This window comes from Athalia rosae, chromosome 5, assembly GCF_917208135.1.
Source record: "Athalia rosae chromosome 5, iyAthRosa1.1, whole genome shotgun sequence".
Lineage (NCBI taxonomy): Eukaryota > Metazoa > Arthropoda > Insecta > Hymenoptera > Athaliidae > Athalia > Athalia rosae.
In genome coordinates this window covers 15840840-15865298 of record NC_064030.1, presented here as the reverse complement: position 1 = coordinate 15865298, position 24459 = coordinate 15840840, and the positions used below count along the sequence as shown (strand labels likewise).

The window sequence follows — 24459 nt, the reverse complement described above, 5'->3', positions numbered from 1 at the left end:
CCGCAACGCCGCGATACGTCATCGTTAGCGGACTTTAGACACTCATTTATTTGGGCATCGCTACATGTCACCTTTCGATCAGTATTAAATCCAGTTATGGTAAGGTCATGCGCGACTTCCGCGGTATCGACGAATTTGCTTTTCCATTTTTCCTTTCTGTTTTTTTTTGGCTTGCTACATTCAAGGGGGATGATGCTTAGCGGGATAAAAAAAAAGAACAATTTTCTCCATCATCATCTCATTTTATTTATCACCTTTCTTTTTTTTTGGTTACTTTTCGTTTTCTATTCTCCGTTCCTCTCAAGTTTGGACAAGCTGTTTCACAACCAGACAACACGGTACATAGATTTTTGTGACTCGCTTGTTCCGTTGGCTGACGATAACGAATGAAAATTCGTATACATTTCGGGTGATTATTATTTATGGAATTGTTTATGGAATGTTTACACAGTAAAGAATGGGCCAGAACGTGTGAAATGGACATAAATTTACGTAATTGTAGGTTGGGTAAGCCTGGTATTGCTGATTACCGTATATTAAATCGTTCGATTTCATCTACTCAATATACATGGATAAGATGGTTAAACAGTTTTACTGCGAGTATTTGAAATCGGCACTCGTCCTAAAGTTTCTAAGCCACCGGAAATGCAGTGGGGTCCTTCGAAATCACATTTACGGAATTGTTAGAAGAATAATGTTAGAAATAAATAAAAAAATACCGATCACGACAAAATTAACGACCTATCAGGTGCTCCTGAAATGATATTTCAAACTGGACTTTTTAGGGTCGCTTTTGAGCCACGACCATCTTTCAGTGCCCTTCAATGGGTTAGGAAATCGGGCTAGAAATTCATTTTTTTTTTGTTTACCAAACGGACGTTTGAAATATTTGTTTCTTACATTCGGTATTCATACTTCTACTTATACGTATGCCTCAATTAACTAAGATTCGATCAATCGTGAATTTCAACAGCTCACCTTGATCTTCGATGCACGGAATCATTCGATCGTTCGATTACTTCGCGGTCGTTACATGGAGTCTGCCGAATGTCTCTGATCTTGTTGGATTGTTTTCAACCACTGTCTGTGTTCGCATAGATAAGGGTAGAGGGGGACAACGAGAACGCTTATGTCGTCGACGGAGGCCATGTTCGTTAACCTTAAATTTTTATTTTCAGATGCTTCGGCTTTTCCACGCCATACTCGACCCACCAGACGACCTCGAGCGGCCTGCACCAATTCCTGGGCGCCCATTGTAAGTCTGTTTGACATAATTATTTTTTTAGATTTTTACTTTCGATCGTCTTGAAAGGTTTATAAGAGAAATTTGAAGGGTTGGCTATTTTTTTACCTATATTCTAAAGACGGCGTGTCGGGAGCGACCGTCTTTCGTAAAATATTGGCCGCTTCTTCGTCGGAAACAACATCCCAGAGACCATCGGTTGCCATTATAACGCAGTCTCTTTCGTTCAGATCGTAAGAATCTAATTTTAGAGATGTGACTTCCGGTTGAGAGGACAAGAATGGTTTTATGGTCACTCCGGTGTTGGCGGCTTTCAGACCGTGATCACCGAAACCTCTGGTCACTCCTATGGTGCCCATGACTCTACTCTGGAATTCATATCTCATTCATTAGTCGATCACCACGAATCAATTGTTTCGTTACGATCGAAAATTTACCCGCTTTCCCCGCCCGGATATCAAAGGAAGCTTCAGATCCGTGTAGCCCAAAGTTTTGAATGCCCAACCGGTCATGAAGGGCTCTCTGTAGAGAACTTTGGAGCCAAGTTCCCTTTCCAACGGACGTCTTTCGAACTCGAGGGCCGTGAATTGCCCTCGCAATAACTCCCCACCCCTCAGAGAGCCCAGTGCCCTCACTCGGTCCGACTCTGAATCGGGCGTGTGATCTCGAGTCAGAGGACGTTCGTGATCGCCAACGACCAGAATGGCTCTGTTCGAAATCATCAGAAACGACAGTTAGAATTTGTTTGTTCCGATCGATTTTACAGAGATTCGTGCCATCGGATTCTCAATCGCCAATAGATAAAAACAGAACCATCGTGATCTGCAAACCTGGAATCTCCAGCACCAGCCGCGTACAAAATTCCGTTGAGAAACAATATCGTGATAGCGGTGCACCCGCCACCACCCTTTTGGGATTGCATTTCAACCATTTGATCCATTTGGTTGTATGCCAATTCAATGGCGCCCACGACAAGGTCTTCCTTTTTTATCGCAGCGTCTTCGTTTTGATTCAGCAAATACTCCCCGGGAATGGAGGCGAGCTTTTCCTGCGGTAATAAGTGCGTTCTATGAGGAAAAGGTTGACTCACTGTCAGGTGATAATGATCAATATTGTCCTTCACTAACGTAGATTATTCTGTGGAGGTGAAGTCTTGCAGTGAGAGCAACGAGATAACCGGCGTGTCCGTCGAACATGGAGAACATTATGTAGGGAAGAGTTACGTTGGAATCGGATAACTTCAGATCTCCGCGTGTCGCAGTCGCCTGATCCTCGTTCCACGTACTTTTGCCAGCGTTTATGCATTCCGCGTATCCTGCACACCATGGCAGTCGACTCAAGTCTCTCGGAACGATGATCGGACGCACTCTGTGATCAGCACTGACCTGAATTTTATTTTTTTTTTTTTCATATGGTCAGTAATTGCGGAAGACAGACGATTGAGCACTGTGAAGTGCTCGACGTTGACTTCGCTACGTACTTAAGAGTCACTTTACCTGAGTTTCCTCGTTGGTAAGTCCCAAAAAACTTGGTCTACTGTAAGGCTTGCTTTCGATTTCAAATACTAAATTGGAATTCAAAAAATCCGTTCCAATTTCGCTATCGGATTCATTGGGATATTCCAATCCCATCTCACTTGCCCCCACAGCGGTGAGCAGTGCCGATTTAAAGCGGTTAAACATCTTGTATTCCTTCGTCATCAACTTTACTGGTATCTAGTCGTATTGTTATTCCATACAATGGCTATGATCTTAAAATGATCCACTATGTTTTACGTCAGACTGGATGCGACTTCATCCTGCAAACTCCTAGCCACATCTTCGAACTGAATCAACCACTACTTCCGCCCCTCTAAGACCGACGATTATCTAAAATAAATTTATCTGAGTTTAAATGTATGGAAACTTCACTCCAGATCGTACGTCTAAAGGTTATGACAGTGTTGTCAATTTTGACGTTTCACTTGACGGCAAACATCAGCCATTTTATTCACTGCGCAGCCGTCTGCTTCGTTACTTTCACGTGAAACCTGCAATCACGAATTTTCTTTATCTACGATATCTGTTGCCCGAGAGCTGGCGCCATCTGAAAAAGCTCAGCGCCCTCTAGAAAAAGCGACCAATCGCGATGAATCTTGTCAGACGCTTTCCCAACGTGGAACCGTCGACAGTCTACGGCAGGAGTTCGACCGAAGACGACCTGTGCTGCACGGTCCGTTTCAGTCCCGAGCATTTGGAAAGGAGGAGAGGTAATCAAATTTTGACTATCCAGGGGTGGGTTTTGTCTGAAATCTTCACATTTCGAGCAGCGCTCTCACCGTTTTACTTTCGCCGGGTGTCTCCCCCACCACGTGTTTCCCCCACCAGGTGTTTACCCCACCACATGTTTCCCCCACCACGTCTTGTTCGTAGAATTCAGATCTCAAGTGGCGTATGTCCGTCCAAGACCCCGACGCGGAGAATTCGAATACACAAGAAGTTGCGACAAAGTAACTCTTCGAAGTTTCAATGACGCTTTACGCGACACTGAGACATTTATCAGTCTCAACATTCGCTGCCGTTACAGTCGCACTTTTTCTCTGGTTAATCAAAGTGCAGCCACATTACTACATCGATGAGATTTTTCACGTTCCGCAAACGCTGCGATTCTGCGATGGACGATTTTTCGAGGTAATCATCGGTAGATGGAAACATGAAGTTTGTCAGTAACAGACGGATTTTCAGTGGGATCAAAAAATTACAACCTTTCCCGGACTCTACTTAATGGCTATTGCGATTCTGGCACCGTTTGGTCTCTGCGATATTGACTTTTTTCGCGGTATCAATCTGATGGGGACATTTTCCAACTTCTACGTAATCTACGAAATAGTCAAAATCGTTTCTACGACCAAAAAGAACAGCAGTCAAAACGCCAAATGGACTGCGCTGATTACTAGCCTGAACATAGCGCTCTTACCACCGCTATATTTCTTGCTATTCCTCTTTTACACCGACGTTATGTCGACGAATATGGTACTCCTAATGTACCTTTTTCATCTGAGGGGAAACTCCAAAACTTCAGCTTTCATGGGTGAGTCTCACGAGTGGGTTGATTGAAGTAATTGAAGTCAACAGTTAATCAAAATGAACATAAGAGCAAACAACTTATTTTCCTCAAGGTATTTTGGCGGTGCTTTTCAGACAAACTAACATAGTCTGGTTAGCATGGATAAGTCTCGAAAAAGGATTGGATATACTGGACAAAGTAAAATCTGAAAAAGCTCAAAAAATGTCGAAAAAAAATACACCAGCATACATCAGTGTGAGTATAACCGATCGAATGATTGATTGCCCGTTTGCTCCAAGTCCAATGACTTCAATATTGAATCATCTCTTGCAGTTGCTTTTGGAGAACGTGAAAGAAGCAATTAAACGTGGTCGATTTTCGACCCTTATCAAGGAACTATTATTTGCCCTGTTTCCCTACGTTCTGATCGTTCTTGGTTTCATTACGTTCGTAGTTTGGAACGGCGGAATAGTTTTGGGTGACCGTAACGCCCACGTCGCAACTATCCACATTCCCCAATTATTTTACTGTTCAGTATTCATCTGTTTTTTCGCCTGGCCATTTTTCCTGCCCCATCTAGTTGATTACTTGAGACTGTTGAAAAAACGCTGGTTTTACGCTATTCTTACGTTTACTCTGATGGCACTCATCGTTCGATTCAATACTCTAGTCCACCCTTACCTGCTCGCCGACAACAGGCATTACACGTTCTACGTATGGAATAAAATAATCGGGCGATATTATCCCGCCAGGTTTCTTTTCATCCCGTTTTACGGGTTTTGTCTGTACGCTGCTTGGCGGGGGATTTCTCACCTGAGATTCCTTTCGCAGGTCGGATACTTTCTTTCGGTATTCGTTGTCATCGTACCGCAACTTCTTTTGGAACCTCGGTACTTTTTTATTCCTTACATACTTTGGAGGATTGATCTTAGGAACACAAAACCCTGGCAGATAATCGCAGAGTTTCTCACGATCCTGTTAGTAAACGTTTTTCAATTTTACGTATTTTCGAAGAAAGTTTTTTATTGGGACGACGATGAACACCCTCAGAGGATATCGTGGTAGGTTGTTGTAAAAATGATGATACCAGTGTGAGGATAAAAATAAGGGCGAAAAAAAAAGAATTTCGAAATCATTCATGCTGTTCATAATCGTTTATTTGATGAGTATCACTTAGGTTTTGAGAGTAAGTAGCAATCTCACACTTGGGTAGGTCATACCTACAATTTAATGTACAAATATATTACACTTCTCATCGGAACCCGAACCGACATTTTTTTTATCTCTCCATTATCGCCCACACAATTTATCGTTGTGATAATTTTCCTCACGTGTCTATTTCTTTCGTTTCTCTTATACTTCTATTTATTGTAATTCTTAATAACTAAGATATCCCGTGATTTCAGGCCATATGATTTAAAAACTAGATTTTTTTTTTTTTATCTGTCGCTCATTGGTGTTCGGTTACAAGCATATAACTTACGATTTACTCAATTGTTTGATTAACGCTTTCATTTTTCTCTATAATACGCGCACTCTTATTCATTTTTGCGCTCATCAACAAAAGCAATCACCGAAAAAATCTCGCATTTTTTAAACGTCATTTCCATACCGCACTATTTTCAAGTAGTCAACATGTTACTCTACTTATTTATTTTCATTAAGTTCACCGCGAATCTTATCGTAAGTGCATTCAAACCGTGTCTGGTTCGCCGAAATATTGCAGGATTATTTTTCCCTTTGATTTATGGCGGCTTTTCCTAACAAAGCGGGCGGTCTCCTTTGATGTCTATTCGCCGCTCGCCGCTCCACGCAAAATTCCAAGTAAGTCGGCGTTTCTTTATTCATTCTTGGAAATTGTTTCTAAATAATTCTGAATCGCCAATGACGCGCTGAGTATCTTTATGGAATGTATAATGCAGAGTTAGATTATTTGCTAATTTTGAATTGCACGTTATATTTATTTTCAAGATTCTGTTTTTTTCTCCTCCGATTTTGTATGCCAAGATTTTTCGAATCTCGGATATACTTGATAACCATAATAATAGTAAAAGACCATCAATATCTGTGCTCTTCTATGTGTATCTATCACGCTGTAGAGTATATTAGACCTAGATTTAGGAAATTTTTTTTTTTTTACGAACCCGTAGGACAGAAGATTCTTGGGATTAACGGGTAACCGCTTCGTCGATTTAAATAATATCAGTTTTCATCGCTAATGATCTAACAATTAACGATATGAAATGACCCAGCTGTAAAATTGTCGCAGGGCCGACACCTTAACGTTCAAAACTGTTTCATCTTTGTAAAAATAAATGAAAAAATTCAGATTCCACTCTACTAGAGGAAAAGCATCAGTTTATCTATCATGATTATTGCAATTGGATCGTCAGTACCCTACTTTCAGTCTAAACGATGAAGTTGTCGTCGATGAAAATGCGGAAAGTTCGGAAGCAAAAAAAACCAACTACCGAGTGTGACTAGATCGCAGGATGCACTTGGCCATTAGATTTCTTTATAGTTACGTTTTGTTTCTCGTAGGAATTCAAGGTGAGCCTTATTAAGTACGACTATCAGTATTGCTGCTACGGGTACAAGAACGCCACGTCGACCCTATCGTTCGAAATCAGTGAAAAAAACTATTTTTTTTTTCATCGCATGTTTAATAACACGGTAGGAAGATATAGCTTAGGCACTAGGTTGCAGCGTCGACTGTGGTCGTACGCTTCTAGCAAGACCAATGTTCTTATTTTTTTTTTTTCTCTTCATTATTATTGCGGATGTGAGTAAAATTGAAGGATGAACCGTGACGTGTTTCATTGCGCCGTCGTTTCCGTCTTTCATTTGTAAGATCGTCGCGAGATCCGTCGCTAAAAATGGCGTTAGATCTAATATCGAATTTAGCAGTAGCGAGGAACAGCTGATAAAATCATTCGATCATCATACTATTTTCTGTTTCAGTGTTATCAGATTTGTTGAGGCGTATTTTTTCCGGTCGATTTCGGAACTCGGTTCGTTCTTCTTCGTCTGCGTGTGCCACGCGAGTACCTCTGTGCATTTATTGGCCAGAAGTTCTATCTGGTTGGGTTCGAAGGGCGCGAGGCTCTTCAGGAAACCGTCCTCCTCGTAGCCCGGCTTGAACGGCATCCCAGCCTTGGGTCGATCCAGTAGAAATTTTACGCTCACCGCAAAGCCCGCCATATCGACGGGAAATTTACGACCGGCCATCCAGCCGTCGTAAAATCCTATGAACTTTCCATTCTTCACCACGGGAGTACTGAGGCCGGCTTTTGTGCAAAGGCCGACTGGCCACATCGAGACTTTTTTTGTCGTGCGGATCTGAAGTTTATTTATTTTTTTTTTTCATAACAAAGGGACGAGTTCACATCGGCTAACGTTACTTCGAGGGTTTGAAGAGCGAAAACTGAATTCTATTTGAATTCTCGGTTTTCGCCCGTGAATGAAAAACTGGAATACTCACCTCGTCGAATAGCCTTATGTCGTAAGTATTGTCGTCGTCTGCAAAGTAAAATACACCCTTCGTCGCGTTTGCTCTGAGCCACTGGAGCCCGCGATTTCTGTTCGAAACTCCTCGAGGTTTCGCTCCTTTCTTCAGTTTGTACTGGTCAGGCATCGGAGCTGAAAATCGGTAAAACAACGAATTTCGTGAACGCCGATTGGCGGGACGAGAAATTGCGAATATCGTCAAAAAACGCCGTTCCAAACTCCAAACGGTCTTCGGGAAGTTTCAATTTGATTACGCGTTCAAATAATAGCTCTCGCGTATCGCGTATCTGCACATCCGGTTACAACGAATCGACCTCGCTCATTAGCTGTGCGAAAAAAATTTGCACATCCGGTCCTTCCCCCTTTTTTTTTTTTCGAACAGAGAGGAATACCGTTATCACGGTTCATTGCGAACGTCGCGTAAACACTGATATAAATAGCAGCGTCTATTTATTGCAACCGCAACCGGAAATACTCACCAATAAGGTGTTCGTACGTCAATCCGGTCCGTTTCAAAAGGTCGGTTACTTGCTGCGTGGCAATTTGAGCATCTTCGATGACCAACCAGTGGACATTTTTCACGAGCATCAGAGTGTGAGCCATTCTCGTCAATTCCGGTACTTGTTCCGGTCGGCGATACGTCGGAGTTATCACATAAAGAGGGGTTTCGTCGGCGAATGAATCGACGTTCGATATCCTCGTTAGAGGAACTTGAGACGCCGCCACTGGCGACGATTTGTTTATTATCGGTTGACTCAACTGTTTGACCAACTCCTCCGTCAAACGGGTTCCGATATCGGGTCCCAAACCGCTCGCCAATCTGACCGCGTCTACGGCGTTGCGAATCTGCGACAAAATATAATTGAGGAAGTGAACGGTAGAAGAATCGATAGTGGAAACAAAGCGAAATCGTAACCGTACAACTAATTGTAAGTCGATCGTGCACGCTGCCTTATCTTCAGACTCGGCGAGTAATTAGCTTAGCTGTTTATCAACGCAAAAGCAAATGACACGTGACGTTTACGCTTGCTAAACATCGTCGAGAAATGTGCTCTACGTGTGGAACAATGAATTGCTTCAAAGTTTTCCAACGATTATCACCCACCATTTCTTCGGTAAACTTTTGCTGCGATGAACACGCGTCGACTTCGTTGTTGATCGAAAGAGATTCCGCAACGTCTTGCGCCGTTCCTCCGTTCAACGCTGTGACTTGATCGAGTCGGAAACCGAAGGACAGATGATATTGGTAAAATACAACGCACACGCCCACGAGGGCGATCACCCCCATCTTCATCGCCGGCTTCATCATGCGTCCGCCTGTGAACAAAATCGCAAACATCTTTTGTTTTTTTCTCCAAACTCTAGACGGACGTAGACGTCCTTGCGTAAGTGGACTGCAACTACGACGGTTGTCGGAAAAATATGTGTCAATGCTTTTACTGCATATCTCCGGTGGGACGAGGCCACGTCTAGAGAGAAGTTACGAACGTTATGTTATGATATCGGAACGAGTCAATGCCGAAGGAAAACCGCATTCTTCGGTGTTCTTTTTCCTGATTACATTTTGTTTTTTTTTCCCCGTACCCCTCTTACCTCTGTGCTACATGCGTTGCTTTTTCTCCCGTCTCGTACCGCGCACTTTGAAGTCCGTGGCTTCGGGATGTTTTCTCCCCTGGACAAACATTGAAATCCATGGAATTTAGTTTTGCGTAAATATTTGATGTTCGCGAGAAACGGCGGAGAAAGAAATGTGGAATTTCATAAGCGCAGGCGGAACGCCGGCTCCCGAACAAGCGCGCTGCTCGCCGGAAGAACTCACATCCCCAATATTGAGGGTATCAGCATAGCCAGATAAGGGTTCGGTCGTCGAAAACGCGTGGGTTTACTCCGCTCGGTTCATTGTGAAATTTACAAAGTTATACACACAGGGCTCGAAATGTAAACTCATGGAAAACAGGCCGAAGAGTCGAGCTAAGAATATCAAATTTTTAAGATAAACAAGCGAAACTGCCGAAACTTTGGCTAGCGTTTGTGAAAGCTAGCGATTGCGAATTACATCAAGTGTACGTGTCCAATCACTTTCGTACACATGTTTAATAAATACGATCTGGGTCCGTTTCTCTGTGAGCTATCGCGTTCTCTCGTGTATCTCCCCTCTCTCGTTCTCTTCCCATCCCGTTTCATCTTATCTCATATTCTCCTCTCGATGTTTCGTTGTTCTTTCGAAAACGGAAATAACTTAGCGCGTGGTGTACAGGAAATTCATGACTAATAATCATCGAGTCGAAGAATGTGATAATTGCGATCTTTTGACCCCGTTGGTTATTCACGAAAACCGTTATTTTTGGCTATTCTATTGATAGATCACACGTTGAAACGTGGGCTCGTCTAATCCGATGAAAAAAACGAGAAAATTGCCAACGTTTCGTGACGTTCCATTCGTGTTTAAACAGTTGATTATCGTACTTAGCGAGATTCGAAACATCGGAATGTTATACGGTGGCTGATCACGTTACATGACTCTGAATGAATAATTTTTACGACAGTTCATAAATTTATTCACAGATTAGCGAGTTACTTGATATTTTCAGGTCAATGAGGAGTCGAGATAAGATTTCATATTTCTAGAATGTCAGAAGTTACATTACCGAACAATAGTATGCATTAGTCCATGTGTACGAATCGAGGAAGACGAGTAAGAGGAACTCCGAGTGAAAATTTTTTTTTTTTCACTGACAAAAAAGAAATCGAGCGGCGAAATTTCTGGCGGATTTCCTCACGATGTTCACTCGAAACATTTCTAGTGCGATGCGTGAAACGCAACACTCCAAAATGCAAATCAGTTGAATGTTGTCACACCACGAGTGCTATTTATACCCATCTAATCCATACATCGAACGAGACGAAAACCGGACCGCTTAGTAGATTCGAGTATTTCTGATTCAAAAAAAATTTTCAAATCCAAGCTATCGTTTTTTTTTAATTCATTCTTTGATACAATTCTTCGACAGTATCGAATACTCCGCCGATCGGATTCAGCGTTCGTCGAAACCGAAAAGGCCGCGTCTTCGCTGCAGCGCGCGGTTGAGCTGCAGCCAGCTGTAGCCGTACTGCTGTCTGCCCCTTGTCGAAGGGGAGGCTAAGAGGCACCAGGAACCTGAATTGTGTCGCATTTTCGTATACAGCGCCATCGTACGGTACGAAAACAGCTCGTTCGGTCCGGTTTGTAGCCGTTGAACTTCGGGAAACCGACTGAATGTCGGCCACGTGACTTTGAACACGCGAACTCCCTTCCCGTTCCTTCAATTTTTTTCCTTTCATCGCCGACAGCCACGCTCACGGGCCCATTGCTCTCGACTCTCGGCTCTGCGCCTCCGGCTTTCGGCTCTCCCGACTATCCGACTCTCCCCGTTTCGATCGATACGAACTCCTCTCGCGGCAGACACCATGTGTTTCCTTCACGTTTCGCGTATTGATCCACGAACGGCGGTGAACTCTACGAATTTATACAGGACGACACTGCAGACTGCGGGGATTTGCGAAATTGGCACTTTTCAAAACACCCAACCCCTACGCTCGGCATCGGCAGCGAACGAACGACGAACTTTTCAAATGGGCCCCGAAGTCCCCGCCGCGTCCCTGGAAGGAGGCGATGCCCACTTTGACCGGGATTTCGAGGATCTTCGAAAAAATCCATCCCGAGCTTCTCGCGTTTCAGATTTCATCTTTTCGTTTCGTTTTCAAACTTCGGTATCGCGCTACGACCGACACGCGACGTAACAATCGCGTGAGATAGAAATCGGAAACGCAGCCCACCGTTTCTCATTTATTTCATGCCGATATTTACGTGTGTCGGAAAAGGCAGTTGCGTCCCCGCGAAACGGGAAGAAACAAAAAATGAATAAATCCCAAGAATCGAACCGTTTGATATTCCGTCCGCGAACAACGAAGCCTGTTACGAAAGTTGCCAATACGGTGGTGGATCACGTGGGCCCCAAAAAATATATCCCAAAGTTATCAATCTTCGGTATTTCCAGCCTCCGGCGATATGGAAACAGTGTGAGTCCACGTCGTGGCGAACCCCCTGAAAATCCCTGAACGAAAGCGGAAAATAAAATCAAGCGGCGAGATATTGAAAAATTCTTGCCCCGCAATGCGGAAAACTGACTGGCAACATCTCTTGAACTTTTCAAAAGTGTTCGCAGCTATTCGCTAATTAGGAATTCCACGCGCCGAGAACTTCGGCGAAAGTGATTAATCTTTTCCGATGATAATGACGATGGTTATGGGAATGGGAATGGGAGGCCCTCGCTCACGTAACGACCCCGTCTTCCCTAATCCTCAATTGTTACGACTCGAACAAATTAGCTCACCACTTCGACACTCGGTGTGATGAACTCATGGGCGATCCGAACAGCGATTCAAAATGTCCTCGAATTGAACGAAATATCGATTTCCCACTTTGTTTCGCTTGCCGTTCGGCGTGCAAAATTTATGATAACCGAACGACCTCAGTTTCTTTTTTCAAGAACAACAAGAATATCGACTCGTATCGGTTTCGTGACTGGAAATTAAAACCGTTTGAAAATGATAGGTAGCACGGGTTGTAGTGCGCGAGCATCAACGGCACGCGTCCCCCCGGCATGATTCGATCTACTTTTTCACCCTCGTCGTAGACTCCGTGCAATATTCTTGTTATTATTACCGTTATGTTTTATACACTAGAGTCGATATTGACCCTAGGGAAAAACCCACGTCGCGCGTATACCATCGGGAAATTGCATTTCAATTTCGAGACTCGAAAATATTCACGAATTCGATGGGATCCGTCCCAACCTCCAAGACCGTTTACGAGGCGATGTTCACCTTCGAAGATACCGCTCGAAAATTGGAATGGAAAAAGCACGGCGAAAGAACATTTGACTGGAAAAATTTTGGAACTTCCTCGCCGAAGCCAACCAGTGTTGGTGAGCTTCCACCAAATCGAGCACATGTTAGAGTCTTCCCGAATAAGTACGTGGCATTCGAGGTTACGTCGGTGACCGACCACCCGATTGCGTGGAGGTGAACGAATTCCTGTCGTGTTTACAAGGGAGCAAAAAAATAAGGGAGTTTCGTACAGGGTTTCCGGTGCGTTCGGCCCTGGCGACCCTACGCCTGGTTTTCGCTTCGCTCGAGTGTGCTAAGAAAATCGATGCAAACCCCCGCGATGTGATGTAACCGCGCTATAGAATCTGCCCGTGAACGACGTAGACAGAAATCTCGAAGTTCTTTCGTTAATTTGATAAGCGACGCGCGATGTGCGATCGCTTTTTTTTCTATCGGCCGGTCGTGTGACCCTTGGCGACGGGAACAAGGTCGAAGAAAATCCGAAAACACGACGGACGGTGGGATCAGGTTGAATTCGTTTCCGCTTCTACGATGTTGCGAAAAACTGGGAGGATTTGTAATCCTGATCGAGTCGGTCGCCAGTCGCGGCGGCTCGCAAATCTGATTTATGGCTTTTCCTTTAATTTAATTAACTCTGACATCTAAGAAGACTTTGGACGAATCGATTTTCCGCATACTCGAAAGCCTCGCCGTCGCGTCCCGGCTTCGCAAGTGAATTTCATTTTATATTCCTTCCGACATTTTCAAGCGAATAAAAATCATGGGGGGCGAGAGCCCTCGCATCGACCCTTGGAATACCCACCCCCTCCCCCCTCCTATTCTTACAAATTATAGCTTCGTTTGAACATTAATTTTCAGGGGAAATTACATCGCGTTTTACATTTGTCACGCGAGACGTACGTAATGTGTACAACGGGAATAAATAACGGACGAAATAATTTTCCTTAAACAATATTAAAAATCGTTTCGATATATTTTCGTAGTTGTACGGGAAGAATCGCTACACAAAACTCACGCAATCTCGAGAGCCGTGCACGCTGTTTCACGGTTGAATTTATCGTTCATTCGGACGTAATGTTTGCTTTGTTGAGCGGTAAAATCCCACGGCAAGGAACGAACACAGGAGAACGCCAGCTTCAATTTGGGGGGTAAGTAGCAGCTATTGGGTATGAAAAGAAACGAGAGTTTTTTTTTTTTTTTTTTTTATTTATTCTCACCAGCCTACGCTGTACCATATCTCCTGTTCAATTTCGGACTTACAAAAGGTCCCGGCTCCGTTTCACGGCTCAAACTCTTGTTTTCCAAACTTTTCTTGTTACTCGATACCAAGTTTCCCGTATTTTATCACATACACGCGCCAAGAACACTCTCGGAAATGCCTTTTTCTTTTTCAACTCACGACCGTTCGTTCGTCCTTCGAGAAAATAGACGTACGAATTATCGAAAGCGAAAAACGAGATGTCGTATGACATGACATTTGCTAAGGCTTTCGTGGGATGCATTTTACAATCCCAAGCTCGTCGAATCGAAATAAAATTTTGAAAAGAGAAAAAACGAACCCGATACAATCGTGTAGCGACGGCACAATAAAAAATGTGATAAGAAAATCGAAGGATTATCGCCGTTAACGAAACGTGCTTTCGCGAGCACGAGCGTGTCTCGCATCTTCGCATCAAAGTCGTTAAGGTTTCATTACATTCCTTGCTCGAAGGTACGTCTAAATAATTTGCGTTGAATCAACCTGTTATTTCTGAATAGCCCTGGCCTGATAATACGCGGTAGACAATTATCGGGGAATTGTATTGTATTGACCGATATTCGATTTCCGTTCTAGCATGCTAGCTTGTGAGGCGAACATGCATGTGTTAGATACAATAACGGTGCATTCCGGAGCCAAACGCTCGCCACATTTTCTCATACTACCCCTTTCAACGGAAGCGCGCGAGCTGGCTGAGGGGTCGTAAATTTTCTTCATACCCTTGACAGTTTAATTTCTATGAGATTCTCGAAATTTTTCCGACCAAAGTTCAACGGCGAGCGATGACGAGGGAGATTTTATCGAGGTATCAAAGTTCGTGGCGTCGTATTTTTTAATCGAGAAATTTTTCGTCCTCTATTTGTCTGCGTACATGACATCGGACACGTTGAATTCCATCTTTTACAGATTTCGCAATACAAACCGGAAAAAAAATTCTTGGAATTCGGATAACGACGATTGAAACTCTAGAATTCTAACACCTGGAGGAAACGCACGAACGTATATCTCGTGAAATGCACGTAGTCAGCATCTCATTTTTCGTTCGTTTAATAACCGTCAGATAGAAACGATGAAAACGAACCGTGCGTAAACAGGTGAGAATTTTATGGAGCTATGGAAACATTTGAAAAAAAAAAAGGAATGATGTCAATTCTACGTCTTCGAGCAAATGTAAAAATACAAGTATGTGGAATAAACTTCTGGCGGAGATTCTCAGAACCGTCAGCCGCCATTCTTTTCTCTCTACCTGGTAGCACGATTTCCACCCCAAAATGGTGAATGAAAAAGCAAAATCAAGGAACATGTTCGTTACAGGAAGAAAAGAAATAAATGATGTGGAATTATCTTTATCGCCAAATCGTTCTTATCGAGACGACGATTTTCCGACACCCCCGACAACCGGAATCCCCAGTTCCGAGGACACTGGTGAATAATTTCCAGGAAAAAATGGTTGCGGGATGAAAGAATGATGAGTATCAGACATAAACCGCTACGTAGTTTTCGTTCGGATTACTTACCATATCGAAGTTGTGATCAATGGGAAAACCGATTGAAACAAAACGTTTGAACGCGAAGACCGAACTGCCATTGCGTTCTAACGTGGAGAAAAACCTTGACCACCATTATACGGAAACGCGGAATGTAGATTCCCACCCTCTGAATCGCGCATGTGCACTTCGCGATCCGAGCTACGGATTATCACCCTCGTGTTCCTTTTAACACCGGAACAAAATAATCGAAACGTTATCGGAAAGAAAACCGGGCGAAAATTATCCGAAAGAAATTTTTGTTCCAAAAAAAAGTCCGTCAGGTTGACTTGAAGAAATATCCAGCATACGTTTTGAAATAAAATTCGCTAATTCTATGAGGTCGATAAAAGCGAGCCAGGAAACCTTTTGGATTCACGAAAATATCCGAATCTGCAATCTACGGTTCAGAGCCCTCAGTTTGGAGTTTCATAACTACGGAAAAAAAAATGATGAAGCAAAAATTCAAAAAAGGTTTGAAAGTCTGGGGTATTTCGCGTCTGATGAATCATTTCTGAATTTAGAAAAAAAAAACATACAAGACCACCGAAAGGTCAGAAAACGTTGTTTCTCCAGAGTTGAGCGAAGTAGGTTAAGTTTGGAGCTTCACTACTTGTTAGAAAAGGATTACAAAAATTCAAAAAAAACTCAGGGATATTCCTGAAAGATTTCTCAAAAAGATCCCGTTAGAAAATGTTGAAAATATTGAAAAACATGGCGCCCAGGTGCACCGAAAGACAAAGAGATGATCTTGCCAACGGTTCAGGCTGAACGGATCTACGTGGGCTGAAAATTGGCAAAAAAATATACACTTTTTACTGTCATGAACAGATAATAGCTCGTATCGCTGAATTTTCGGCGACCGTCAAACACGTTTTGGAATATCATAGTCGTTGAGCGGGCGACCCGGCCGCTACGGCGACCCGGCCGCTACAGCGACCCTGCATTCTCAGAACTCGCCGCACCGCGCGCGTCACAACAATGTAGTCAATTTATTGCATCAAAACATAGAAGGTCGTCAAAATTTGTAGCGTCGCCCGTTCAACGCCTGTAATATCCCAAAACGTTGATAATACTTCAATACGTGTTTGAAAAAGAATTGGGATTTTGATTTTCCATTTTTTGATGATTTATTTATAAAACTTTACGATCAGATTATACTTTCTTTATTCCGACAATATATTAGTCGTACAGGAAAGATACATTATTTTTGTCGACATACATGCATAATGATAACAATAATAATAATGATGGCAATGATGATAATAGTAATAATAACAATAACAACAACAACAGTAATAATAATCTTATTATGGCATTTATTTAATTATTGTTTGTTTTTGTTTTTTTTTTGTTTGAATTTATTAAGTTCTCGTTGGGTCGGTTCTTCACTTCTCTTTTTCTCTTCGCCTCATATTTTTCTTCCTCATATATGTCAACGAAATTGAACAGTTAACAATTATAATTACCTAATATCGATGAACAATCTTTATGTAATATATATGTATTTATATTTATCCATATATCTGTATAATACATAGGTGTCACATACTGTAATAAGTAATAATAAAAAGAATAGCGATAACAATATTATATCAAATAATATTCGACTATGCTCTACCGTAAATGTTAATTCATTTATATACGTAAATATATATTCATAGAGAGAACAGTACAGTCCACAGGGTCCCTCAAAATTCATTCGGAAGCATTTTTAGCTGCAAATTTTTCGATTTTACAGATTTTCAATATCTTATTCACCGTTTATCTGAGAGTATCGTGTATATGTTTCTATGTATACTTTACACCGAATCAATGAATTTTTCAACGTTTGAAAATATTTCGACTTCAATGACCGTGATCCATTTGTAATGAAAAATTTCAATATCGACGAAGAACCCCACATCCGATTTATTTTAATATAATTTACTCCGAATTGCGTATCATTCACTCGTCCCGGATAACGTGAATTTATCATTACATGTACCTAAAATTTACAATCATTTTACTTCAAGCAATCGAACAGCAAATAATATCTAAACTAGTACGAGGGACTCGCCACAACTGAGCCGGTTCATCGAACGAAAATTCTAACGAAGTTCCTCTCAGTTTGCTTTTGTTCCCACCTTCGAATCAATCGAGTCCCCCCCCCCTCATCGACTATTTCCAATAAATATATAATATAATATACAATAATTGCGAGTGAAAGACTACTAAACACGTATTGTCAGGCATTATTTTATTTTTCAAAACATTTAGAGAACTTTTTTGAATACTTGAAATCATCGAACCTCGTCAAATTCATACTCGATTCTCGACGTACTTCCGTTTTTTCGATTGAATTTAATTTTCACTTTTGTTATCCAGCTCCTCGAGTCGTGAGCAATTTTTCAATCGTTATCCGATATTTTGTTCTCATTTATCATTTGTCGTTAAATTTTACTCTTCATCATAAGTTGAAAATACCTCGGTCGGTTCGTTAAACGCAAGAGGAATTCTCGGCCTCTCAATTTTCCTTACTTCATTCATGCAATATTTAAATCGGAAATTTATATAATATCTCCTCATATCGGCGTAGTGTTATGATCGCCGCCGTTCTGAGCTCCCTGCACATCCGATCGAGCGGGATTTCGTAACTCGTTGCGACTGAGGTGATTGACTATTCCAGCACCCAGTGAATCCCCCATCACGTTTATGGTCGTTCGAAAACGGTCGCTGAAACCAATCGATCAATGGAGATTGAACGAACTCCGGCTTGCGACATTTCTTAAATATTAATTCGTCGTTTTCCTACTTACAGGAGCCAATCAACGGCGATGATCAGCGTGACATCTTTGGCCGGAAGACCGACTGTGTCCAAAACCATTACCATGGTGACCAGACCAGCTTGTGGAATTCCAGCCGCTCCGATACTGGCGGCCGTTGCTGTGATACTGAAAGAATCATCGATTTTTGTCAGAAAATGCACGGTGCGGGAAGCTTGGCGATCGTTTGCTTTGGATTTTACCTAACGGCCACCAGCTGCCCAAAACTGAGATTGACGTTGCGGACTTGAGCGATGAATATGGCAGCCACTGCTTCGTAGAGAGCCGTTCCGTCCATGTTGATCGTCGCGCCGATCGGCATCACGAAACGTGCGACGCGAGGATCGATTCCATTTCTGTCCTCCAGGCAACCGATCGCGACCGGCAGGGTCGCAGAACTCGAGGATGTTCCGAAAGCGGTGGCGAGAGCCTGCGCCATGTTGGAAACGTAGGAGAACGGATTGCCTCTGGTTATCAGGAAGTAGATAGTCGGAAGTACTATGAAACCGTGGATGAACAGACCGATCAGAACGGTCATAAAATACATTCCGAGTTGGCCGATGATAACCTCGAATGATTTCATCTCCAAAAGTTTCGAGGAGACCAGAAACAGGACGCCGACTGGTGAGACCCTGCGGGAATTCGAAAAAACTGTAAATTATTGCAAAGGCGATTCCGCGAGGATTTTCGGGAACGATCGATTACCAGATGACCCAGTTCGTTATTATCATCATCGCCGAAGACAACGTCTCGAAGAATCGGAGCAGAGGTCTGCCGTCCGGACCCATTTTACCGAGAGTTATTCCCAACACCGTCGAAAATACAACGAGACCCAGTATGTTCGTGCCGTCGGCGTATTCGTGCTCGATCTTCCAATTCAAAATGTTAGCTGCGGGAAAATAGACGGTGTGAATTTTCGTCTGAATGGCCACCGAGAACGTGGCGATTTATTCCGCTCACCGTTGGTGTCATTCACTTGGGGTTTAAGTACTGTACGATATTGTGCGATGCAGGCCTGAATCAAGTTCGGTGGAAACATGTTCCTCGCCAGATCCATGAGCGTGTCAACGGTAGTGACGTTTCTCGACACTCCGGCTCGCTCGATGTTCGATTCGTCGCCACTTCCGGGATGAATCGAAATCACCAGAATTATACCTGCGCAACGACCATTGATCAATCGACTGGAAGAAAAGATATTCAGTTTCGCCGATCTTCGGATGATACCCACCCAATATGACAGCGGTCACGGTTGTCGTCATGTAGTAAAATATGGCACGCGCGCCGATCTTACCGCTCAGGGAAAGATCGAGCGAACCGATGGCAGATATGAGACTGGACATTATCAGCGGCAGTATCAAACTCTTAAGCATTCGGAGAAATAATTCACCGACGTAGTTGACGTACATTATTTCACGCGATGGCCAATTGGTCGTTCTCGCATTCCTCAGTAAAACTCCCAATATTATACCGCCGACCACACCGAGTACGGTTAATATCGTGAGAGCATTGTGCTTCAGACAATTTATCGTCTGCTGACGACGATTCGGCGGTCTTTTATTCGGCGTTTGTGGGTAGTAGGAACTCCTGTCGCTTATCCGTCCCTGTTTATCGGTGTCGGACAGCGGCGACCTGTACGTGATCAAAGAACACACCCGCAATTAGCGCAAAGTTACAAGTGCCGGGTAGGGTGAGATTTGCCCACAACGTGTCACGTGTGCCGATAAAAATCCCATCGATTTTTTCACACCGCGGGGAAAAAGAGAATCTTTCGAATCCCATCGACGGGGGCGTTTGGAAATTTCGAAAGCATTCCAAACAATCGATGGTTCGTCACAAATTTCATGCAATGTCCGTTGAAACACGGATATCCAGAAGTGCCGTGACTTTTCACGTCTGGACGAAAAGATTTCCGCGAATTTTTTCAACGAGAAATAAAAAGCGGCCAGTAAAAATCTGGATTGTTTCAGCATCGACCGCGCGTTGTGTCAACGTTGATCCATAATACGTGAATTACATAGTCTGATAATGGCCAATGGAAAACGTTTAATGTTAATGGTTGTCATTTGATGAGTTTGTCGTGCATTAACAACCGCGGGTTGGTTCTCTAATACGTGTCACTGTTGCTGATGGTATCAGGTCGTGCGTACGCGCAGCGGTACGCATGTTGCAAACAGGATATGAATATCCCCGCCCATAGTCGATGCTTTTGCCTCCCCCCCGTTATACGGCATATATCGTCTCCGCGTCTACCGCTCGTCGTCACACCCTTTCGCACCCGTTCATAATAATCGCCTACACTGATAGCGAACGCACAAATCTCTGACTTTTTCCCCCCCCCTTCTTCTTATTTTCCCTTCCACGTTCACCGCGGCCGAAACCCAAGAATTTTTCTTCGCCGTTGCAAAATACAAAACGCATAGAATGATTCGAACTTTTGTCAAAGACAAAGGGAAGAAGGAATTCTGCACAACGTGCTTTTCAAGTAATCATCTTCATCATCATCATGATCATGATTATCATTATCGGTGTACTGGTGCATCTGTGTGAATGCTGAGGAACCACAATAGCACCGGTTTAGGAGCGATATCAGCGGCTTGAAGGTAGCAGCGGGAGTGTCTGTGAATAGAGAACGTCATAAGGAACTCCAATTAAAAGTCGTAACAGGGAATGAACGGAGGCACGAATGCCCCTTACACATAGCTCGCGGGGTCTGTATTCATCTGTGCCTCGTGAAGTAACAAGTCAATACAGATTGATGCACATCGTGCGCAGATTCGCCCCACCGTGTCTCACATGTGTCACATTTTCTATTTTTTCAATTCTCCGATGCGAATTGTCACGCGTTATTTTTGGAATAAATATGGGAAAGTCGAATGGTTTTCCTCGACCGGATCGAATCACGTGAACGGATAATTCGTTGTCAATGCCGGTAATTAATGGATAAGCGTGATCGAAATCGTGTACAATTACGACGCGGTGATGTCATAATTAAATACGCACGATCGGAATGGAACGCAAAACTGGTTATCGTCCGCTAATAACGATGATTAGAAAATCCATTCGACGAACGTTGAATATTTAAATTCGCTTGGCTCGACGCGCCCGGATTATTATGACAATGGAAGAAATCGTTCGGCCGGAGTTTTGCGAGTGGCGGAGTGGCGTTCGATGTGGACTGGATAGGTAAATCGGAGTCCTAATTCGAACGCGGAACAAAGGGCCGAGAAACAATCGACCGTCATCGGAGGAATGAGGAAGATTCGCAAGTTCGTTATTGGATCCTCTTCATTCTTCTCCATTGTTTTTCCATTGTCGGTCACCTTGAAAAACTTTCAGCAACCCACACGTGACGAGTCGATCAGAAAACTCAACTACGACACATTCACCAGCGTTACAAAATTTTCAACCGATCGGCAACTTGCGACAATCACGTGATCAAAAATCGCGATGAAAAGATGAAGAAAGAACAAAAAAGTCCACGTCCAGAAACCGATCGATTCCCTATGCAATGATCCGTACGCATGTGGAGCGTGGCTTCTTCGGCGGAGTAGTAATTTACATCGCCGGACAATAAAGACCATGAAAACCGGAAGTTGGAAAAAAAAAAAGAAGACATCGCGCCCATGTTTCGATACAATGTATTTCGGGATGCGGAATAACGTCGTCTCGATCGTGTTGCACACGAATCGAGATGCCGACGTAACCGTGGATAGCGAGCACGAAATCCGCCCACGTCTCACTCCGGTAACCGTCATTTACGTTTGTCTTTTGTTTGGCCGGGTGACGATCGTAATATCTCAATTAGAAAATTGCCCGAACGCGGATGATTAGCGAGGCAAAAACCCCTCGATCGATCACCCTCTTGCGAGCACATCGTGCGGTTTACGAGTGTTCGGGAATTTCGGTAACTCGAGCACGTGTATCGATTATTCATTCGTTTAGCTCTCGCTACTGATGTATAATACGAAACGTGAGAAGAACCGCGCCAACGAAACGAGATGAACACAAAAAAATTCTGCAGAATTTCGCGCCTCGACGACGGAGATGGAGACGGAGAGGATCACTCGCGCGACGAGGTCCGCGTTGAAGCCGAATGGAATATATTTTCAAACGAGATTCGAGACGGTTGAAATTGTTCCAATCAACCGAACGGACATCTTCCTCACGTACGAATTAATTCAAAAGGATTGACCGTGTCCGAAGCTAAGCGGTTTCGTAGACCGGTCGTCGTCGTCGTCGTCGTCGTCGTCGTCGTCGTCGTTGTCCCAGGCTAAATAGTGACGACGGATTGATAAAATGCGACAACGTCCAGTGGATCAGTGTTTCCGGTTTTCGCGGTTCGAGTTTCATGTTCGCTTACGGTGACAACGAGAGTTTACTCACAATTCTGAGGCGACCTCCATGGTGGTTGGGTGCCGTTGTCGAAAAACAGCGGTAATCACTCGACGTTCGGGTGACGATGAAAATCAGACGGGTTGGTGGTGGTGGTTCTGCGATATGTAGTCAGTTTTTTCCTACACTTCAGAGGTAGACCGGAAGTTGGCCGGGTCAATTGGTTGGTACGATGCGCTGATCAATGTAGCGGGTCGATCTGAACAACCGGTGAAGCCCAGTTGCGGCGGCAAGTAGCTGCTAGTGTTCGCTCTCAACAGAGGATGTGTGTTGATGATAGGGAGCTTTCAATCTGTGCCACCTTGGGTGGTACATAGGTTACAGAGCTTCACGATATGTGCCCGGCACATACCATATTATACGATCTCCCCTACGATAGCTTCCTGTCCGTGTCCATAATATCCACTGAAACCACTGTACACCTATTAATTATCTCCATTGTAAACCTCAACTATATCGAGCCAGTCTTTCATCCGCTATCATTCATCAGAAATGATCAGGAAGTTATGACCATGAATCGGAAGTTTCTAAGAAGGATCCGGAAAAAAGGTTCTACCCTCATTTTTTTTTTATTTCTCTTTTCCCTATCTCTCTTTCGATCGTTTCGCGATATCGTCTCGAGATGTGTTCGTGCGGGACGTTGAGACGTGTGTTGTTGTTCGGTAATAAATGTCGGTGTGACCGTCCGGAATCTCAAGACAATTTTTCGACCGTTCAAAATTTCTATTTCACTCGATATCCGAGAGGGTGAATTTTATTTCTCGAATCCAAGTTCGCACGGACGGCATAAAACAAAAAGAGCACGACCTCGTTGTTGAGCACGTGATTGCGTGCGCGTGGATTTCTATCGGATTGATTTTCGATGCATTTTATCGCGCGCTTTCGGTACAACGAGATTGACGACGGATCGAAAGACCGTGAAATATTACCGTTTCGAAGAAACATGGTACGATTTTCCTTTCTATGCCATCGCGAAATCTAAAGCGTGTGAACGCTGTTGCAACAATTTCGTATAATTATATACCGCATCGCTCTACGGTATGTGAAAATTGCCGGCGAACTTAACTTCAATCAATCAATTAGGAGGATCGCGAGTAAAAATGATAAACTCCGAGTCCGTTCTGTTTTTTGCGAGTTCTTGTGTTTACTCGTTCGCGATGAAAAAAGAAAGAAAAAAAAAAACACTCGTCACATAGTTCTCTTCTTTTTTCCCCATCCGACTTTCTTTCTCTGTGCGTTCGCATTCGGGCAAGCGGATACGTGCATAATCAAAAAAAATCCATGCGGGGCCTTACTTTTCAACTAATTCGAACGCCATGAACGATGATGAACTGAATGGGATGCGGAGGTTTTTTTTTTCAAGCAGCACGTGCAAAGCTCACCTCGCAATCAGGTGATGAGCCGTCTGTTTTTTTTTTTGTTTTTTTTTCTGTTTTTCTTAAATTTTACTATCTCCTCAACCGAATCGTATCATAACTGATGTCCGAAACGTCGAACGGAATTATTTCGAAGAAGTTTTCCCTCTCAACCGTAACGTCCACTCGATTATTTCTCATCGACGATTCGAATCCCGAGCGAATCTTCCGATCGTTCGAACACTTCTTGACCACAACAATGTCAATTCTCCCCTACGTATTTTCTCTTACTCCCGAAATTCCCTTCTCCTCTCGATCCCTCCGCCCTTCCGTCCGCGCTGCAATAGACGACAGAAGAACGAATTATTTCCGATTCTTTTTTCCTCCTATCTCGTATCACCGGCGACACAAGCCAGCCAGCCACCCCCTTGGGCGATCG

The 24459-nt window shown here is 43.5% G+C and overlaps 4 protein-coding genes across 10 annotated transcripts; 1 reads left to right on the top strand and 3 right to left on the bottom strand.

Annotated features, from left to right (window-relative positions):
- Positions 1-221: 221 nt before the first annotated feature.
- LOC105684025 (protein phosphatase 1H) lies at positions 222-3228 on the bottom strand. Its single transcript, XM_012397112.2, has 6 exons — positions 2740-3228; positions 2371-2628; positions 2074-2291; positions 1681-1951; positions 1352-1611; positions 222-1261 (listed from the first exon to the last, which is right to left on the bottom strand). The coding sequence occupies exons 1-6, from the start codon at positions 2941-2943 to the stop codon at positions 1030-1032; spliced, it is 1443 nt and encodes a 480-aa protein (XP_012252535.2). The 5' UTR covers positions 2944-3228; the 3' UTR covers positions 222-1029.
- A 35-nt stretch (positions 3229-3263) lies between these two features.
- On the top strand, positions 3264-5549 carry LOC105684026 (putative Dol-P-Glc:Glc(2)Man(9)GlcNAc(2)-PP-Dol alpha-1,2-glucosyltransferase). Of its 2 annotated transcripts, none has more exons than XM_020851159.2 (5): positions 3264-3491; positions 3655-3912; positions 3967-4312; positions 4401-4543; positions 4622-5549. In XM_020851159.2, exons 2-5 carry the CDS (start codon positions 3751-3753, stop codon positions 5351-5353), a joined length of 1383 nt encoding a protein of 460 aa, XP_020706818.2. In that variant the 5' UTR covers positions 3264-3491; positions 3655-3750; the 3' UTR covers positions 5354-5549. The 2 variants fall into 2 exon arrangements, with proteins under 2 accessions (XP_020706818.2, XP_012252536.2); XM_012397113.3 differs by having other exon boundaries at positions 3610-3912.
- LOC105684027 (galactosylgalactosylxylosylprotein 3-beta-glucuronosyltransferase P) lies at positions 5424-15604 on the bottom strand. Of its 3 annotated transcripts, none has more exons than XM_012397115.3 (6): positions 15461-15604; positions 9389-9467; positions 8901-9112; positions 8275-8641; positions 7770-7927; positions 5424-7627 (listed from the first exon to the last, which is right to left on the bottom strand). In XM_012397115.3, the coding sequence occupies exons 3-6, from the start codon at positions 9102-9104 to the stop codon at positions 7229-7231; spliced, it is 1128 nt and encodes a 375-aa protein (XP_012252538.2). In that variant the 5' UTR covers positions 9105-9112; positions 9389-9467; positions 15461-15604; the 3' UTR covers positions 5424-7228. The 3 variants fall into 3 exon arrangements, with proteins under 3 accessions (XP_012252538.2, XP_012252537.2, XP_048511871.1); XM_012397114.3 differs by lacking the exon at positions 15461-15604 and adding an exon at positions 10444-10925; XM_048655914.1 differs by lacking the exon at positions 15461-15604 and adding an exon at positions 9615-10399.
- A 1015-nt stretch (positions 15605-16619) lies between these two features.
- LOC105684060 (excitatory amino acid transporter 1-like) lies at positions 16620-24378 on the bottom strand. 4 transcript variants are annotated; one of them, XM_020851192.2, is made up of 8 exons: positions 24048-24378; positions 22657-23087; positions 19502-19902; positions 19234-19428; positions 18979-19162; positions 18477-18905; positions 18268-18402; positions 16620-18184 (listed from the first exon to the last, which is right to left on the bottom strand). In XM_020851192.2, the coding sequence occupies exons 2-8, from the start codon at positions 22674-22676 to the stop codon at positions 18034-18036; spliced, it is 1515 nt and encodes a 504-aa protein (XP_020706851.2). In that variant the 5' UTR covers positions 22677-23087; positions 24048-24378; the 3' UTR covers positions 16620-18033. The 4 variants fall into 4 exon arrangements, with proteins under 4 accessions (XP_020706851.2, XP_012252589.2, XP_012252590.2 ...); XM_012397166.3 differs by having other exon boundaries at positions 22657-23079; XM_012397167.3 differs by having other exon boundaries at positions 22657-23070.
- Positions 24379-24459: the final 81 nt, after the last annotated feature.